The 20,287-nt window shown below is 45.1% G+C and overlaps 1 protein-coding gene across 1 annotated transcript; it reads left to right on the top strand.

The window, feature by feature from the left end:
• Positions 1-4,108: 4,108 nt before the first annotated feature.
• Positions 4,109-5,265, top strand: CCL21 (C-C motif chemokine ligand 21). Its single transcript, XM_004473649.5, has 4 exons — positions 4,109-4,262; positions 4,378-4,498; positions 4,594-4,779; positions 4,860-5,265. The coding sequence occupies exons 1-4, from the start codon at positions 4,196-4,198 to the stop codon at positions 4,900-4,902; spliced, it is 417 nt and encodes a 138-aa protein (XP_004473706.1). The 5' UTR covers positions 4,109-4,195; the 3' UTR covers positions 4,903-5,265.
• Positions 5,266-20,287: the final 15,022 nt, after the last annotated feature.

The following is a 20,287-nucleotide window of genomic DNA, read 5'->3' as shown; positions in this document are numbered from 1 at the left end:
ACCTGTGTGCTGGCCCATGCGCAGTGCTGATGCGCGCAAGGAGTGCCCTGCCACGCAGGGGTGTCCCCCGCGTAGGGGAGCCCCACGTGCAAGAAATGTAAGGAGAGCCACCCAGCACGAAAGAAAGTGCAGCCTGCCCAGGAATGGCGCAGCACACACGGAGAGCTGACACAACAAGATGACGCAACAAAAAGAAACACAGATTCCCATGCCGCTGACAACCACAGAAGCAGACAAAGAAGATGCAGCAAACAGACACAGAGAACAGACAACCAATGTGGGGGGGCAAAGGGGGAGAAAAAAATAAATAAATCTTTTTTTAAAAATGCAAATTAAAACTATATAGAGTGAAGCGGATGTGGCTCAAGCTATTAGGCTCCCATCTACCATAGGGGAGGTCCAGGGTTCGATTCCTGGGGTCTCCTGGTGAAGATGAGCTAGCCCGTGCAGAAAGCTGCCCCACGTGGAGAGCTGACATAACAAAAAAGAGACACAGAGGAAAAGACAATGAGAGACACAACAAATCAGGGAACGGAGGATGCTCAAGCAATTGGGTGCCTCTCTCCCATGTGGGGAGATCCTAGGTTTGGTTCCTGGTCCCTCCTGAAGAGAAGACAAGCAGACACAGAAGAATGCGCAGCAAATGGACACAGAGAGCAGGCAGTGAGCACATGTAGTGGGGGGGGGGGGGGGCGGGGGCAATAGATAAAAAAATAATAAAATAAATCTTTAAAAAAATAAAATGAAACTATATATTGTTGGTGGGAGTGTAACAATCACTTTAGAAAAGCGTCAGGAGTTCCTTGTAAAGCTAACCCTTTGACTCACTAATTTTATTCTGAGGTATTTACTCAAGAAAAGTAAAAACAAACATTCACAAGAAGAGCAATACAAGAATGTTCTGAGCTACTTTATTGATATAGCTAAAAACTGGAAATAGTCTAGTAATTCAATAGAAGAATGTCTAAACAGACCTTGATGTAGCCATAAATGGAATACTGCTTAGCAATAAAAAGGAACAAACAACGTGAACGAATCACAAAAGCATTTGGCTGAGCAAAAGAAGTCTTCCGTGGAAAAGTGTATGTCTCTTGGACAATCAGGAGGCTCTTCAATTTTGCAAGTCAGAACCTACCCCCATGATTCCCAAGGCCCTAGCTTGGTCCTGGGCTGGCTTCTCCAGGCTGAGCAGCCCCAGCCACTCTTCCCTCCTGTCCAGGGTGAGGCTTGCAGGCAGACCCCTCCCCAGAGTTTGTCCCTTGCAGTGTGCTGTCTGTGTCCTGGGGACATGTGGGCCCAGTCTGGGCAGGACACTCAGGACAGGAGGAGTGAGGTACACCTCACTTCCTGCGGGGGTTGAACCCTGGGGAGAAGTCAAAGAGCCGAGGGGCCCTGAGTACTGGATCCTTTCGGGAATCTATTTTGCATTTGTAGCCCCTTGCAGCCCCAGCATCCTCTTCCTGCAGCTCCCTGCTGCGCCGACGCCTCAACTTCCAGAACTAGAACTCTGCTCCCACATCATCTGCTCAAGAGGCCTTCCCTGACCCCCTGCCTCCTTTATTCCATGGCTCTGTTTTCCTTTCTTCATGGCACCTGCCCCTGAGTGAAATTATCCTCTTTTTTGTTTATTTGTTTATTTTTTTTTAAGGATTTATTTTTCATTTATTTCTCTCCCCTTACCCCACCCCTACCCTGTTGTCTGCTCTCTGTGTCCATTCACTGTATGTTCTTCTGTGTCTGCTTGTGTTCTTGTCAGCGGCACCCAGAATCTCTGTCTCATTTTGTTGCGTCACCTTGCTGCGTCAGCTCTCCGTGTGTGCGGCGCCATTCCTAGGCAGGCTGCACTTTTTTTGTGCTGGGCAGCTCTCCTTACGGGGCACACTCCTCACACATGGGGCTCCCCTACGTGGGGGATACCCCTGCATGGCACAGCACTCCTTGAGCACATCAGCACTGCATGTGGGCCAGCTCATCACATGGGTCAAGAGGCCCGGGATTTGAACCTTAGACCTCCCATGTGGTAGGCAGACACACTATCCGTTGGGCCAACTCTGCTTCCCTGTTTACTTGTTTATTATCAGTCTCTCTTTCTGATAGAAAATAAACTCTCTGTGGACCAAGACCTTGCTGGATTGTTCATATTTAGATTCGTGGTACCTCGAACTGTGTCTAGCATATGACATGTTCAAGAAATGTGTTGATTTTAATGTAACATTTTGTGTGATCCATGTATCATTTTTTTAAAAACATAATAATAAAATTTAAAAATTAAAAAAAAAAAGAAATGTGCTGAGGGAAGCATCTGTGACTCAAGCAGTTGGGTACCTGCCTACCACAAGGAAGGTCCTGGGTTTGGTTCCCAGTGCCTCCTAAAGAAGATGAATAAGACAGCAAGCTGACACAACAGGATAGCACAGCAAGCTGACGCAGGAAGATGACAAAATGAGGAACATAATGACAGGCACAACAAGCAGGGAGTGGAGGTGGCTCAAGCGATTAGGTCCCTCCCACCTGGGAGGTCCCAGGTTTGGTTCCTGGTGCCTCCTAAAAAGAAGATGAGCAGATACAGAAAGCACACAATGAACAGACACAGAGAACAGACAGTGAGCGCAAACAACAGGGGCAGGGTGGGAGGAGGGAGGTGGAGGGGGAGAGAGAGAGAGAGAAAGAGAGTGAGAGAGGGGAGGGGGGAGAGAAAGAGAGAGAGGGGGAGAGAGTGGGGGGAGAGAGAGAGAGAAAGAAAAAGAGAGAGAGAGAGAAGAAATCTTAAAAAAAGAAAAGAAAAGAAAAGAAATGTGTTGAATAAATGAATGCCTGAAGACCCAGATCCAGGAACCACAGATGCAAGAACCTAGGCCTGGGATGAGCTTGTGCCAAGGGCTCCTGAAAGAGCCCAGAGGAGGCAGGCGGGTCTCCACTCAGCCTCCAGAAACCCCTGGCTTTGTCCCTCAGCCTCCTTCCAATCAAGACCAGGACAGAATAGGGTCCCTCTTCCCACATGCAACCATTCAGCACAGCTCCAGTGGGACAGTCCTCACAACCTTCGACAGGGGCTACCAACCAGCCCCTTCTCCTCCTGATCCGGAGACCCAGCCAGCTGAGTCTCTTAGTAACTCCTTCATCTGTAATAATGGGACTGAAGATCATTCCACAATCAAAAAGACGAGCCTAGAGCAGCAGATCAACCCTCCTGCCTCCTCCTTTTCCTCTGTCGGTGCTATCATCAACTCGGCAACACTTGCAACAAGTCCAGCTTGAGCCAGGCACTGTGGACGCAGCGATGAGGAAGTTGTAATCCCTGCCACCGAAAAGCTCAGTGAAACAGGGGCACAGACAAGTAGATACGTCATGAGTGGGTTACCTGATTGCACTGTTAAAGACCTACTGTGTGCTGAACTGGAATAAGCCGAGGGTGCTGTGAGAGCCCAGACCACAGCTTGTAAGGACATGACTTTGAGAACTTAACTTTTGCTGGGACTCAACCAGCAAAGAAAAGAAAAGAGATGAGGGGGAGGGATCCCCATGTGTGAGGTCTTGGAGAAGGGAACACCGAGGTGCATCTGGTGAGGGGTGATTCAGGGTGCCTGAAGCCTACAGGCCTCAGTGATGGAAAATGAGGCTGCACAAGCAAAAGCCAGACCAGGCCGGGCCCAGAAATGAGGGTTCCACCCTGAGAGCCACAGGGAACAGCGAAGGGTTTTGAGCTGAGCAGACAAGCAGGTCTGCACTTCAGGAAGAGCCCTCAGTTTTCTGGAAGGTAGACAGCGTGGAGCCTGAAGCAGGGTCCCAGGAGAGAGGTGGTGAGGCTGGACCAAGGCAGTGGCTAGGAACGGAAAGGAAGGCCTGACCAAATCAACCGAGATTGAGGAGATAAACCTGGGGCCCGATTGGCCGTGCATAGTTTTAGTCTGAACATATTGAAGTTGTGAGGCTGGGAGCCAGGAGAGACCCGCCTTTCAGGAAGGAAAAGGAGGAAGATCCCCGTTCTTGCCTGGACAGTGTGGCTGGGGATGGGGGTGGGCAGGGGAAGAGGGAAGAGGGGGGCTGCTGGGGGAGGTCACAGCCAGAAGAGAAGTGAAAGTGTCCGGCCAGATAAATAGGGAGCGGGCCAGTCCCAGCCCACACACGGACCCCCGACTTGCGGCAGTCCACCTCACCCACAGTTCTGGCCTCATCCTCACTCTCGGCCACAGCCATGACTCCGTCGCGGGCTCTGAGCCTCCTCATTCTGCTCCTGGCCCTCTGCAGTCCTGGGACCCAAGGTACCATGGGCTGGGGAGGTGGGGTACCTAGGATGGAGGCAAGGGCCTGGAGAAGCCTGGGCTGAGGACCTACAAGCAGCCCCAGCTCCCTGTGACCTGCCTCTCCCCTCCGCAGGCAGTGATGGAGGGGCACAGGACTGCTGCCTCAAGTACAGCCAGAAGCAGATTCCAGCCCAGGTTGTACGAAGCTACCGGAAGCAGGAGCTGAGCTTGGGTTGCCCCATCCAAGCCATCCTGTGAGTGGGAACAAGGGGGTGGATAGAGGCCAGAAGCGGAGTGGGGAGAGCACGGTGGGCAAGACTAGGACAGACTTGTTGACCCCAACCCTCAGGTTCTCGCCCCGGAAGCGCACTCTGCCAGAGCTGTGTGCAGACCCTAAGGAGAGCTGGGTGCAGCAGCTGATGCAACGTCTGGATAAGCCACAAGCCCAGAAGAAACACCTACCCCCAGACTGCAGGAAGAACAAGAGGGCTTCCAAGTCTGGCAAGAAGGGAAAGGGCTCCAAAGGCTGCAAGAGGTGAGGAGGCTGGAGAGGGGGTGGAAGGGGAGAGAAGGGAGCCTCAATCGGCCCTTCACGCCCCTCTTCTGCCTTCCCAGGACTGAGCGGCCCACAGAGCCCAAACCCACCAAAGCCCAGTGATCAGCCCAGGAGGTCCCCACCATCCTCATCAGGGGGCAAGAAAGGGGCTAGGAGAGAGAGGACTCAGGGAGCCCCGAAGCAGCCACTCATGCTGGCCTCGCACACCCCTTCTCCTGCTTCGCCATCCCATCTGTGTTCCCAGCCCCACCCTGCACGGCTAAGTTGCCCACACCAAGCCAGAACCAGGGAGGTGTGGGGGGTGTCTCCCCAGGAGCATGCAGGAAGAAGCAGCAGGACTGTCCCCTCCCAGGAGAAGTCACCCAGGACTCTGGACCTGACTCTGCTCCCACTGTAACCAACCTTTTCTTTGTAAATATGACTTACGCCTAACCAAATAAAAAATTTCTCCAGCCTCCCACCCAAGTACCCGTTTCTGTGTGTTTGTGTCCAAGGGAAAGCCAGTATCTCGACAGGGTGGGGGTCTCACACTCCAGGATCCCAGCCAAGTGCTCAGGCTGGCAAGTGCTATGTTCTCGCCTACCTGAGGCCCTTCTTGCCTCCCAGGTGCCCAGACCCATGTAGTAGTAAAAGTAAAAGTAGTCAAAGGGAGGCTGATGGGCAGGGAGAGACGGCAGCCCCTCTGGACCTGGTCACTGGGGAATCCCAGCCAATGGAGAGACGGGGACCCAGAGTACCCACCCCCAACTGGCCTGTGGGCTTCTAAGACCCTGAAAAGATCCCTTCCCTGAATCTCTCTCATCTCAGGAGTAACCTGCAGGTCTTTTCCCAGCCCCACCAGGGACTGCCTTCCCTTCCTTGGAGCCTACCTCTCAGGAAAAGTCCCCAGGAGGGGCTGGGGTGCTCCTTCTCCCTCTCTGAGCCCTGTGGATGGGACCTGTAGCCCACACACACACAAGGCCTCCTGAAACCCACCGTGACCACAGAACCTGTCCAGGAGCTCCTCAGAACCCCAGCTCCTCTCAAAGACCTAAAACTTCTCCCTTCCTCCCTGTTCGAAGCAGCTCAGTCCCCTGGCCTCTCTTTGTTTAACAGGGCTATAGTGTTCTATGATTCCTATCTCAACTTAATTTCTACTCCACGTCCTTATGCTGGGGCGCTGGTAAGAAATTCACCGTCAGTCATTCGGGAATCCCACCTGCCAAGGACTATGCAAAGGTCATAGGAACTTCCAGGTACAGAAGAGGCTCCCTACGTGACCCCACCCCATCCCATCACTGGCCGTCAGTCTCAGCAGGGAACGTTATGACCCCCCGGTCCCAGCAAGGATGGTTCTTCAGGTTCTTAGCTGTGTGCCCCCTTTGAGAGATGAGAATTCAGATGTGGGAGCCTCTGGGCGTGGCCCTCTGCCGACACCCTCCAAAGCCATATCCTCAGAGTCCTGACCCTGACTCCATCGCCACCAGGGGTGAGAGCCCGGCACCCAGGCAGCTGGACCTGCAAGGCCACCCGGGCTTGAAGGACCCTCCACAACCCCTGCTGAGCTTCTCCAAAACCCTCCCTCTCCCCAGCCCCTCCAGGGCATAACCTTTTCCCAGGTTGCCTTTAGACTCTTACAAAAGGCAGGGGACCTTTGATATTAGGATGTCTTGACTCTCAGCCCTGCCAAAAGCCTCGCCTGCTCTCAAAGAGAAGGAAAAAGAGGCAGAACAAAAATCCACATTTCACTAAATTATCCTGCCACACTTGCCTGCCTAGTATTTGCCACCAGCCCTGCCCTGAGTAGGAATGCAATAAATTATTTGTTTCATCGCAGAATGAGTGGCCACTCTCTTTGTCTGCCTTCATCTTTTAATTAATGTAGGTTTTAGTAGAGAAGTGGCACATATAAAGAAAAGTCAAACAGAAAGTAGAGAATTCCCAAACCCTCACTGTGGGAAAATAGCTTGAATTTGAATGTGGGAACCTGGCTTGAAGTTGAAACGTTTCCATAATGCAGATAAAAAGTGTAGGCTTAGGAACACAGGTCTTGACTAGATGGAACACTGTCTGGTCAGCACGAAAACTGTTTGCATGAGGAAATATTTGAACTTTGTATGGCCTGTTCCCCAGTATTGCAGGTGTTGCAGCTTTAATAACAAGCAGCCTTAAAAGTAAACATAGATAACTTCTGCTTTGTAATTTCTAATAAATACAATGTGCAAACTAGGGTCGAGGCTCTCAGTTCCAGAAGCTGTTGAGTCCCCTGGTCCCAACTTTATTTTCTCTCTTGTGTCTTTCTTTCTGTCCTTTTATTTCCTCAATTCTGCATTGCCTTCCCTTCATGAAAACCTATTGCTGAGCTGGTCTCAGCAACTGGCACCTGAACAGGAACTCCAGGGGAAGAAGAATAGCTTCAAGCGAAATTAAAGGTGATGTCACGGCGCAGAGCCCCCAGTGATTTAGAAGGCCTTCCAAGTCCTCGGTGAGTAAGGACATTCTCGGGTATTTTAGCAGGGTTACGATGGGAAACAGACAGTTCAACAAAATATTGCCCATATGTCTGTCTCCTAAAACAACTACTTAAGGCCAAAGGAGCCAAGGCCAGTGAGTCTCATATTTTAGAACTCTTACTGATTATAGAAAAATATTGCTAATAGTTCCCAACAATGGGAAGTTTAGAATTAGGACATTAGGAAGAAAAAAAGAGTTTAAAAATTACATGTACAAGGTGTTTTGCTCCCTCTTACTATTAGGCCCATTTGGACTATTATTAAATCTCTTTTGATACTAAATCTAAAGTTTTGCCTTCAGCTCTTTCATTAATTGATTTTAGAAAGTCACTTCCCCTCTGCTGACACCTCCTCCTCCTCCCATACCCAGAGATGCTCAGCCAAAGTTGTCAGCTTTACCACAGGGCAACTTGAAGGCTAGAACAGAGGGAAATCACGTTGAGCCGCTTGTGCAAGAAGAGGTTAAGTCACAAATACAATGTTCTGTACAGGCAAAAGTGCTAAATAAGACCCTTGTTAGTGAAATCATGCTTGTAAAAAAATTATCTTTTAAAGTGTTAACTAAGATAAAGAAAATATTCTGGCAGCAACTGTGCAAACCCCCTGCTGCCTACATGATAATGTGGCTGTGGGCTAGTGGGGGATGATAGAATTAAGTCACTGGAAGAGGAGGAAAACATGGCAACATTGGTGTTCTGTGTTTCCATACTGATTCTAATTGGGCCTATTTAGCCAAGTTAATAAAATTAGTACAAAATTTTTAGCAAGTTGTTAAAAGGAAATTTTCGGTTTTGAATCAATAGCTTTCTCCTGAACTCAAGTCTCAGTGTAGTCTTAAAGGTAGTAATTCAAAAAATGTGTGTTAACTGTCTGTCTAAACTGCTAAATAAAAGCTTAACTGCATTTATGCTGCTCAAGTTATTTTAACTGGTTGCTGATTACTAATAAAAGTGTTTCCAAGAACAAGCTTGCATGTTACAGGCAACATGGATTCTATAAGAAATCCAAAAAGCAGTAAAATTTAAGATGTGAAATGGTGGAGAACTTTAAAGCAGCTATACCAGAAAAGTAAGAATTATGAATCAAATTGTAAACTTTATGTTCCTCTTGGTGAGTTGTATTGGTTTTGTGTTTGTCTATTTTTTCAATGTCAGTATATATTTTGATACTTCCAGTTGGTAATATAAATTAATAAATAAAAATTTCTAAAAGAGCTCTATTCAAATGGCCAAAAATTAAATAAGTGCTTATTTTAATACATAAGTTTAAATGTTAATAAGATCTCTACAATGATAATAATTTTAAGTCTTGATTAACAAAATTACTATAAGTCTCTTCATAAAGAATAGTTCTTGCCTAAATTGAAATGGTTTATTTTTCTTCACAGGATAAAATGAAGGTTGTAAAACTTAAATGAATATTAAAGAAGGTAAAAAGTTTGTGGGAGTGCTGACTGAAATTTAATAAATTTGTTCAAAAAAGTGTGTTTTGTCCTAAAATAAAATGGCTGCTTTTCATAAAATCAGAATGAACATATGCAGGACGGGACTTGAATGCATGTGGTAAGTTGTAGAAGATATTGTGGTGACATTAAGTAAGGGAATATGTTCTATGAAGGTAAAATTTGTCTTAAAATAATATAGTCTACATGGTTATAAATAATTATAAGAAGTTTGTGAAAGCATTGTTTGAATTAAAGTGGTTAAATGGCTAATTCCAAAAAGTCATTATTAAACAGAAACTAAATTGATAATAATAACAAAAAGTAATTTTATAACAAGAAAACTTGTTGGCAGCCAGCCTCCCCTGCCAACTTGTTTCTAAAAAACTATTTCTAATATTGCATGCTGCTAGGTATTTAAAATAGAGAAAAGTTATATTTGCATTTAACCAAACTGAATCATTATTTTTAAAAGTTTATTTAGTGTTAATGGTGATTGTATGTTGTAAGAAGTTTGCTTGGAGACAGTTCTCAAAATCATTTTGGTAACTTATGTATGTAGGGTGTATAGAATGTGTTTTTATTATTACAGAAACAAAAAATAATTTTGTCCTAAAATAAAATGATTGGTTATTAAGAAAAAGTAAACTGGGGACAAAACCTGAATGAATACAGAAAGTGCAGAAGGTTTGAGGAAAAGGAATTTTTATGGTTGAAGTTGAATAAGATTTGATGGGTCTATTTATAAAGTTTTAAAAGTTTTAGTATCAAATAATATATTCATGCAAAGTTAAAATTTTCTTCTTTCTCTGTTAATGTGACAAAGTTTCTCAAATCATTAGTCTGTTTTAGTAAAAGTTTATAAAGAGCTTTCCTCCTGAATAATCAGTATACAAAAAAGTTGGTTTTATCAAAATAGTTTTTTGTATATTAACCTTATCATTTCCTTGGTTTTTTTAAGAAGAAACAAGTCTTATTACATTTAAAGGAACATAATGTTCAAACCTGCTTTCTCAAAATCAGATCCTGAAAAATATCTTTTTATTTCAAACTATTGCAAAAGATTTGTTCTTTTCCTTTAATATGTTATAAGTTGAATGGAAAGTGTTTAAAAGTGTTATAAAATTAAAAAGATTATTTAACCCTCTGTTAATTAAAGTTGTATGAGTAAAAAGCTCATAAATACTTAAGGGATATAAAATTTCTGGGATATAATATTTCTGGGATATAAAATTCCCAGAAATCTACCAATGTTTCAGCATATTAGACAAAAGTACAATGTTGTTAATCATGGCTGTAATTATTTAATAGTATGTGTCATAAAAACTGAAAAAGAGCCCCTCCAACCTACCTGGATGGGCCCACATACTATTATCCTTGTAACCCCCACTGTTCTCAAAGTTTCAGGTATTGGCCCTTGGATTCATCACACTAGAGCTAAAAGGGCACAGTCCAACAAGAAACAAAACAACTAGACAACTCACCCCATACCTGACTGTCCCTTGAAAGTCCAAATTGCCCGGAGCCACCGAGAATCACCATCACCTGACTAGATGGGCTCCTATTTCCTTTGGTTCCTACTCCTCTTTGGACCACTCCGCTTGCTGTTTGGGACTGGACTGGCAGCTACAGCTCCCAGAGACTGAAGTGTAGCTGAAAGGATACTAATCTTAATAGTGTACTGTGTCATGTAGCATGCTTTACTGCCTTAAGTTGTTTTTCCACTTAGCATAAGTGATGCCCTATAAAAAGTGTATGAGGCGGCATCAGAGGGGGGATTGTTGAGGAATAAAAAGCATAACCTTGCAAAATATCTAAAAAGTCACTCCTGCCCCCACTTCTGTGGATCGGCCTGTGAGGGCGTGGCCTTGCAGGAGAATATCAAATAAATAACTCCTGCCCTGTTTCTGTAAATCAGCCTGTGAAAACATGGCCTAGTAGAAAGATATCAAACGAGTGACTTCAACCCCCTCCCTCCTGCTTCTGTAAATCAGCCCGCAACCTTGCACCTGCATTCTGCCTCTGTAATCTCCCTGCTTGTAAAATTTCACCTAGCAACGTGTTAGCCAATGAACAAAAGCTATGCTGGTCCCACCTGAAATCCTATATAAACCTATGAAAACTGAAAAACGGGGCTCAAAATTTGGAGATTGACTTTCTCTGGACCCACACATAATAAAACTGTTCATTCACCTTTCTGGAGTGCCGGTTGTGAGTTTCTATGGTTCAGAACTCCTGGCTTTGCTATAACACCTCCCCCATTATTAAGACTTTTGCATAACTGTGGTACTTTTGTTACAAATGACAAAAGAATATTATTATAATTGTACTACTAACTATAGCCCATATTTTCCATTAGGGTCCTATAGTTTTGTTTTTTTACATATACAACCTAAAACGTCCCCTTTTTAAGCACACTGAAATATATAATTCATTGTTGTTGAATACAAATTGTGCTACATCACCACTATCCTATACCAAAATGCTTTCATCTTTGACAATATTCTCCTGTTCTTTCTTCTTTTTGCAAGAAGCATAATTTCTTTAAAAATCAAATAATACATATTCATAGTTTAAAAATATATCTAAAAGTACCAAAAAACTAATATGAACAACATCCATTTCTTACTACTTTTAACTTCTAGGCTATTTCTTCTAGGATTTAGTGCCATATGTCTAAATATTTTATCACTCTGTGTCTTGATTTATCTGTTTTAAACTTTACCAATTGACTTCCTATTATAAGAAGTGAAGATTTAGCTCTCCTACCAATCCCCACTTCCTTTCACCCCCTTCTCTAATTGTACCCACACCCCTGTATTTAGATCGTGGTAAGAGCAGACAGAGCAAAGTATTGTAGTATATTTACTTTCCCTTTATCACTGTTTTTTGTCTTTCTTAGAGGTTAAGACCTCTAAGAAATTGGATTAAAGACCTAATCTTTAAAATATATATAACAGCAGAAAATATAGGTGAGTGCATTCATAACCTTAGGGTAGAAAAGAACTTCTTAAACAAGACACAAAACCATAAAACACAAACCGTAATTCAACACCATTAAAGTCAAAGACAAGTGAGAGTTCAAGGCAAAGATGGTAAATTGAAATCACATATTCATTTTCACTCCTTCCGGAGCCCTGATTTAAACTAAAGTAAATATTGTGAGAGGATATGTGGTGTGTGTGTGTGTGTGTACAGGATCCAAATGGAGAGCAGATAAAGGTAATTTTCTAAGAAACTGCTGCTTGCCCAAGTAAAAATTTCAGTAAAAATGAGTACAAAGCATAAAACAAAATTATAAACTTGAAGGACTTCCAATATTTTGCTCAGGTATAAAATAAAACAAACATTTTCTGAATATTATTATATAGTGTGCAATAGGAAAACAATTAATGGCTTCTACTAGAAATATAAAAAGAAAGAAAGAAAAAAATCATCCCCAAAATTTACGAAGTAACCATCCCCTAAATATGAAACCTAATTGTAATCCCTGGAATTCTGAGTTTTCCTTTCAATATTCCTAAAGCGTTTCATTGCTGTAGAAACTGAGTCATCACTATCTTCTAACAGTAAGTCATCTTCAGTACCATCCACAAAATTACACTTTTTTAATATTTATTTATTTCTTCCCACCCCCTCATTGTTTGCACCTGCTGTGTCTGTTCGTCTTCCTTGTTTCTTTAGGAGGCACCAGGAACCAAACCAGGGACCTCCCATGTGGTAGGCTGGAGCTCGATTGCTTGTGCCACATCCATTTCCCAATACTGTGTTGTTGTTTTTTTTAATTTTTATTTATTTCTCTCCTTCCCACCCCCTGCCCCACCCCAGTTGTCTGTTCTCTGTGTCCATTTGCTGCGTGTTCTTCTTTTGTCCGCTTCTGTTGTTGTCAGCAGCACAGGAATCTGTGTTTCTTTTTGTTGCATCATCTTGCTGCATCAACTCTCCATGTGGGCGGTGCCATTCCTGGGCAGGCTGCACTTTCTTTCGCACTGGGCGGCTCTCCTTACAGGGCGCACTCCTTGAGCATGGGGCTCCCTATGCGGGGGACACCCCTGCGTGGCACGGCACTCCTTGCATGCATCAGCACTGCATGTGGGCCAGCTGCACACGGGTCAAGGAGGCCTGGGGTTTGAACCACGGACCTCCCATGTGGTAGGCGGACACCCTAACCACTGGGCCAAGTCCGCTTCCCCCTATACTGTGTTTTAAAATGATTTTCCCACTACCTCTTCCTTGAAATTTTATCCCCCATGTACACTCCTTCTTGTTGTCGATGTTGCCTTATAATCCAAAGTCTCTTGCTCCATCCTCATGAATCCTTTAAAGGCCTCTTTAGGTGGCGGACTTGGCCCAGTGGTTAGGGCATCCATCTACCCCAGGCCTCCTTGACCCGTGTGCAGCTGGCCCATGCGCAGTGCTAATGCGTGCAAGGAATGCCCTGGCACGCAGGGGTGTCCCCCGCGTAGGGGAGCCCCACGCGCGAGGAGTGCACCCCGTAAGGAGAGCTGCCCAGCACGAAAGAAAGTGCAGCCTGCCCAGGAATGGTGCTGCCCACATGGAGAGCTGACACAACAAGATGACACAACAAAAAGAAACACAGATTCCCGTGCCGCTGACAACAACAGAAGCAACAAAAAAGATGCAGCAAATGGACACAGAGAACAGATAACAGCAGGGGGGGCGGGGTTGGGTAGGAAGAAAAGAGAAGAGAAATAAATAAATCTTTTAAAAAAATAATAAATAAATAAATAAAGGCCTCTTTAATACAAATGTAAAGGATGGGCAGGATCAGTTAGACCTCTTGGCATTACAACTAGCAGTAACTTCTGAACAACTTCAGTCATATGAAGCTGAAACTAATTCCAAACCAAGCATCCAAGTTTCATAATAGCCCCCTACCATACCAGGACCACACTTTGGCTAGCCACAAAATCATTCTTTACTCATCAATTCAACTTTCTTTCTTTTGATATTTTTCTTAATAGCATATTGAGGCTACCAGCACAACAGAACTATGTCTTTGTCTTGTTTGATGGCAAGTAAAGATCAGAGAGACAGATCCACACTTGCAATCTAGGAAAGTTCAAACTTAATTTGTTTCCTAGCTTTTATCATCTACCTGTGAAACATAATGGTATTGTCTTCAACTTCAGCTGGCTTCTTCCGTGCAGTTCTTACCCTTGCCCAAACCTAGGTGTTATTTTTTGTAGTTTTGGGGCAACGAGATGGTCTTTTGTTAAAATCATCAGTGCTCAAGCTCTTTGTTATCAGTCTTGATCAATGAATTGCCATTTTTATGAATACTAGAATTCCCTAGCCTCTTTTACTACCATCTTATTCTTAATTCTTCTAGTGTGTCTGCTCTACAATCTCCCCACAAAGATTGTGTTCACTATGTCAAGCAGCTGAAGATGTCTAGTTTTCTTCAAGACATTTGTTTCTCAACTGGTGGCAAACCAGGACACCCCTGGGAAACTGTTGCCATGTTCTTTGAACTTTTGACTTCACAGCCATGGATCGTGGTAGTCTAAGCTTTCAATCCAATATTAAGAGAATAACTGAACTCCGCTTCTGATCACCTGAGCAGCCTGCTGCTTCTGAGTGAGTGAAATCGCGCAGGGCTGGGAGCGCCTGCCTGCCCCGCCGCTCCACCGGGAGGCGCCGCAGCCTCTCTCCGCTAAGGCCAAGCATCAGGTTTGTGAACAGCTGTCCGTGTTCATGTCCTTAACCTTTCGGGAGCAATTTTTAAAAGTTATCTTTATTAAGTGTGCCTCATACTAAACAGAGGTCTAGCATTTTCCTGTGTCCATTTACGGGCAGGACAAACTCCTTTCCGCCCGTGTTCAGGTTAAAGCCTTTCATCACCCTGCGCGAGCATCGCGCCCAGCGCATCGGCTCTCAGTAAATATTCGTTGTATAAAGAAACCTTTTCTTAGAGCTGGCTCCGAAATTAGGTGGTTTAAGGAATCAGTCGGTGCGGGTTACTTACACTGCCAAGGAAGTGAGGGAGATGATGTGAACTTCCGTCAGCTGTTAAGCCAAATATTAATTATTTCACGTCTTTAGCTTTTGGCGTCTTGGACTCAGGATAAATTGGGGGGAGTGGGTGGGGAAAATAAATGCCACATATTCGCAGACAAATATAAGCCTTTGACCACCCACCCATCTCCACCCGCACTGCAGAGTACCCAACCAGGTTCAGGGACTGAATGGCGAAGATTTGGTGGCGACGCAGGTACCACCCTGGCAACAGTCTCCACCCCGCACGTCCAGCCCGCCAGAAGCCGCACCAAGCCCAGAGACTTCCGAGGCCAACGCCCTAATCAGCCTTTCCGCGAAGGCCGCGGGGTTAGAGGCGCCCTCCACCCATCTAGACTACTGCCCAAAGGCCCTTCAAGAGAACCCTTTCTAGTCTCGGAGTGCCCCCTGCAGGCCCGAGGTGTACACATCAGGCACACACAGAGACGTGAACACAATCACATACACACCCGCGCAGCTGAGGGACACACCATCATACACAGCCCAGGTACACACCTGGGAAACACACATTCATTCATTCAACAATTACTGAGCATCCAGTCGGTGTCCTCTTCCCACAATCATTCAGCTGCACCCACAATCATTCAGCTGCAGCGCCACCCCCACATCTCCCACATCAGGCCCAGCTGCCCCTCCCCTGCCCCTGAGCCTTTCTCCATTCAAGATCTCCTACACCTGCTGCTAGACTGGGCTGGGGGGGTGGGAGGGGCGCAAGACTTGCCCAGGGCGCATACTGAACCTGGAGCCCCACAAAGGCTACTGGCTGGCAAGAGGGCAAACTGGGTGAAGCATCCAGCACTGAGGACTCTGGCTTCTGTGGTCAGAAGCTTTTTCCAAGCTACCTGCCTCCCCATCCCCCTACCACCACTAGTTTTTCTAGTGCCTCAAGCCCTCCCCCCCACCCAGGGCACCGGTGTCTTCTCCCTTTTTGCTCTCAGAGACCATGCCGTGATGGTGGGTACCTTCCCAGCACTCTGATACCCCCACCTCCCAGTTTCTCCTTACCTCCCTGAGTAGGAGAGTGAATGTTGTTTGCAGGCCCGTGAGTAGAAACATGGGCCTCTTCTGTTTACAATCATTCCCTTGGTCATATGCTCCCAAGTTTATATCTTCAGCCAGAATCTCTCTTCTGAATTACAAATTCATATATCCAACTACCTACTCAACATCAGTCACCTTCAACTTATCAAGTCAAAACCAGGCTCCTGGTCTGCCCCCAACACACCCTTCTGCAGCTTTCCACATCTTAGTAAATAGAAATTCCATCTATTGTGTTCCTCGGGCCAAAAGCTTTGCAGTGTTCTTAACTTCTTTCTGTTTTGGTCAGTTCAGTGACATGAGGAGCCCAAGATGGCCAGAAGGCAGAATCAATTCCATACAGAACTGTGCCTGTGTTCCCTAGAGAAAATACTCCTCCTTTCCCTAGAGAAAATACTCCTAGACCCTTTGAGTCTAAGGTTGTAGGGACAGGAAGTCAAATTCTTATGAGTGGTTTTTAGAAATAATAGCCAGAGGGGCTCTTCCCACATCCATATTTTAATTCTCAGACCTGAGTATTCTGTCTATAGGGAAATGCCACTGGCTTAAAGCAGGTACCACAACCTGTAGGACAGCACATTATTTTGCAGGGTGTTGCTCCCCAGATCATACCACAACTGAGCCTTCCGTAGGACATCCCACTATCTTATCATGCCAGCTTCTTCTAGATAATAGAATTCAGGGGCATGAGCCCTTTGCCACACTTTTCACCACGAGAGTTCCTTGGTTAGAGATGATGTTGTGTGGGTTAACATGGTGATTTTTTTTTTAAAGGCATTCTGTAAGTCCACCAACAGAGGTGCTGGCAGGAAGCTAGGCTAGGAAGGCAAATCCCTATCCAGAATGCATATCCATTGTCAGGACAACAATTCATTCCTCTTTCCATGATGAAAGAAGTCAAATGTAGTCAGCCTACCACCTGCTGCCTGGCTGGTCTCCTGGGAGAGCAGTGCTGTGCAAAGGGCTCATCTTGGCCTTCCCAGGCCAGTTGAGCACTCAGCAGTGCTGGTAGCCAGATCAGCCTGGCAAGAGGAAGTCCACTTATTGAGCCTGTGCATAGCCCCCATCTCTGTGGCCACATGTACATGGGCCTACTGATCAAGTCCCAGGATTCTGGAGATAAAAACCAACTGATGGGACCACTTGTCCTCCTGGTTTTGAAAATCTCCTTGGTAGCAGCGCCCTCTGGTGGACATTTACAAAAGACACCAACTTACCACACTATAGTCTTCTGTGAAATCCTTCCTATTACCTTTCCCCAGGTCTTGTCATTTGTCTGCCAATCTTGTTTTTTCCCCCATCAGCCACTGCCCGTGAATTAGTATAGCCCCAAACCTCAGTCCATTTCCTCCCACATAAAATGGAAAAACAAATGTACTGCCTGGAATTCTGCCCATGGAAAGGATTTCCCTTCACCACAGTCTTTCAGAGTCTCCCCTGGATGGAGGTAATGCATCTTCTGATGCCAGCAAACCTTAGAGATCCATTTGAAAATCAAGACCATGCAATTTCCTCTCTCCTTTAACTGTAGAGAACTTATTCATTAAGTTATAAGTGTACACTGGTGTGGAGAAAGTGGCCATGGTGGCTGCTGGGTGTGGGGAATGGGAGGAAGAGATGAGATGTGGAGCCGTTTTCGGGACTTGGAGTTGTCCTCAGTGATGCTGCAGGGACAGTTACCTGACATTGTATGTCCTCCCATGGCCCACTGGGTGGAGAGTGGGAGAGTGTGGGCTGTGATGTGGACCATTGACCATGAGGTGCAGCAGTGCTCAGAGATGTATTCACCAAATGCAATGAATGTCTCATGATGATGGAGGAGATTGTTGCTATGGGGGGAGGAGTGGGGTGAAGGGGGTGGGGGGTATATGGGGACCTAATATTTTTTTAATGTAATATTTAAAAAATAAATAAAGACCAAAAAAAATAAAGCAAAAAAAAAGTTGTAAGTGTGATCAGGGAGAGAAGAAGAAAGCAATGCAAGTAGGAGCCTAAGCCACCTGACCAGGCTTTTACTCACGCCTTCTGAAACTTCTAAGGCCTAGTCCATATATATAATATCCATTTAATAATGGAATGCTGTTATGCACAGACAACTTTATGGTTTGCTGTAGATGGCACTCTTAGCTCATATTGTCACTACATGAACTGTACTCTGGGTTTTAGATCAGGGCTTAGGGGCGAATCAGGAGCTTCTTTCCAAATGGAGAGTAATTATCAACAGAGGAGGACTTACTCAAACACTCTAAGGTTCTGTGCTGTGATTCTCCTATTGCAGCTTCCTAGAAACTCCTATAGCACCCTTATTTGCAACAGACAATCTAAAGATTCTTGGATCTATGGCTCATAAAGCCCAAGCAGCAGAGCAAATCTCTTTCTTGCTCTGGCCTGCATTCATTGTCAACTTTATGTAATATCCAGTGACTATTTTGCAGCTGTTCCTCTAAATGGGGCCTCCAAAATCCAAACTGCCCTTAAGCATCATTCCTTTTACTTCATGGTGAAGATGCGAGATCTAGCAACATATCTCTCATTATAGAGGGATTATCCCAACGGGCCCCAGACCACTGGACTCCTAGAAATTTCACCCATTTGGTAGGAGCCTGAATTTTTATAGGATTTATTTCCTGCCCTCTGGCATGCAGGTGTCTTATAAGGTATTTAGAGTGACTTCTCTTTCTTGTGCACCAGATCCAGTTAGCCTAAGGTCATCAGTTTAAAGGGCGAGTCTGATATTCTGTGGGATGTGTGACATAAGCAGGAAAGTTGACAGAGTCCTGAGGTAAGACAGTGAGGGTGAATTGCTATCACGCTAGTTGAAAAGGAATTGACTTTGATTGTCTTCAGTTGATTGGTATAGAAAAGAAAGCACATGCTAGATTATTAGCTGTAACGCAATGTATTGATACTAAGGACTGTGTTGATTCCCTGCAAGTCTGAAGGCACTCTAATCTATGCAACTGCCCTAGGAATGAAGCATTTCTCTTAGTTGACTACGGGGGGTGGGGAAGTGGGGCAGTGAAGCAAGGGACATGGTGGAGCAGGCACAGTTCAAATGATTTCCACTTGGCTCCTCCTCACTTCATTATCAGGGAACCAGTAGAGACACTGCTAGTTACCAAATATATCTATTCCCACAATATATTCTGAAACCAGGGAAATAAACACTGGAAAGATCTGCAGACCCACTGTGTGATGGATCTGGGCCAAGATCCAACTATCACTTGATCCTCTAAACCCTCAATCTGACCGCTGGACCAAAATGATGTTTGGGATTCCCAAGATTAGTATTAATATAAAGTCAGTACCTAATAATCCCCAAAAGGTTTGTGTATTTCCTCTTTCCCATTCATAGCCGCCCTGGCAAATGGTTAACAGTTCTCTCCAGGGAAGGCTGGGGCAGAGATTAAAAAATTTTATCAAAGTCACCAGGAAGGTTTGTTAAAACTGAGATTGCTGAGCCATCCCCAGAGTTTCTGATTCAGTGGTTCTGGCATGGAGTCCGAGAATTTGCAATTTTGACAAAGTCCCAGGGGATGTTAATGCTGCTGGCCCAGGAACCACATTCTGAGAAACACTGACTAGAGGGATGATTTATAGATACACTGTGGAAGGGACCCAGGACCTCATCCCAACCCTAATCAAGGGACTTCAAGTCTAGGCGACTGACTTAAGTCAAGGAACTGACTATAAATATCCCCAAACAACTTGAATCAAGTTTCTGTCCACCGGGATTAGAATTTTCCACTTCTCTGAGTCAAGTAGCTCATTAGTAGGCTGTCCATCAATCTATTTCATTCCTAGGATACTATGCTCAATTAGCTACCACCACAGAGCCCTATGAGCAAAGTACTTTGATTACCACTTGTCCCTGCAGTTTATATAGTAATTGCATTCATGGTTGGGTGCCATCAGCTAGCCTCCACCACACAAGGATTCCATTTGTCCCCTTGAAATAAGGTTGTCCATTTCCAAGAGGGCATCTCTTATCCTCATCTCCTGCCTACTGAAAAAGCCACTACAGTGCTTTTCAGTGAAGCTGGTGCTCTCCCTCACCAATGCTTCTCTTATTGCCTTATCTTTCTGGGCCCTCAGAAGTGGAGAGTTAGCAGGTGTACATAATAGGTACACTCAAACATTCCCATCACTCTAACCTTTGCACTACTTCCCCTGCTTTGCTACTCAAAATATAGGACCAACAACATCAACAGTTCTTAGGAGCTTGTTAGAAATGCAACATCTTGGGCTTTACCCCAGACCTACTGAATCAGAGTCTGCAGTTTAACAAGATTCCAGGAGAATGATATGCACATTAAAGTATGAGAATATGTTAGTGAGGTTCTAGCCTCTCAACTGCATTGTTTGTAGGCCACTGTTGAGTCCAGGCTTCCAGTAGTCAATCCACCAGACTAGTAACACCATTTGCAGGTGCTCAAACTAATATATTAATACCCTAATCCCCAATAAGTGTACCCAT

The sequence above is a fragment of the Dasypus novemcinctus genome, chromosome 8 (genome assembly GCF_030445035.2).
Source record: "Dasypus novemcinctus isolate mDasNov1 chromosome 8, mDasNov1.1.hap2, whole genome shotgun sequence".
In the NCBI taxonomy this organism is placed as follows: domain Eukaryota; kingdom Metazoa; phylum Chordata; class Mammalia; order Cingulata; family Dasypodidae; genus Dasypus; species Dasypus novemcinctus.
The sequence above is the reverse complement of the archived record's forward strand: the minus strand, read 5'-3'. Positions and strand labels throughout refer to the sequence as shown.

Bases quoted from the DNA above. Each gene is read 5' to 3' on its own strand.
- CCL21 (XM_004473649.5), top strand. From the start codon at position 4,196: ATGACTCCGTCGCGGGCTCTGAGCCTCCTCATTCTGCTCCTGGCCCTC. The intron at 4,263-4,377 runs GTACCATGGGCT...TCCCCTCCGCAG, and splicing joins CTGCAGTCCTGGGACCCAAG to GCAGTGATGGAGGGGCACAG. The intron at 4,499-4,593 runs GTGAGTGGGAAC...CCCAACCCTCAG, and splicing joins TGCCCCATCCAAGCCATCCT to GTTCTCGCCCCGGAAGCGCA.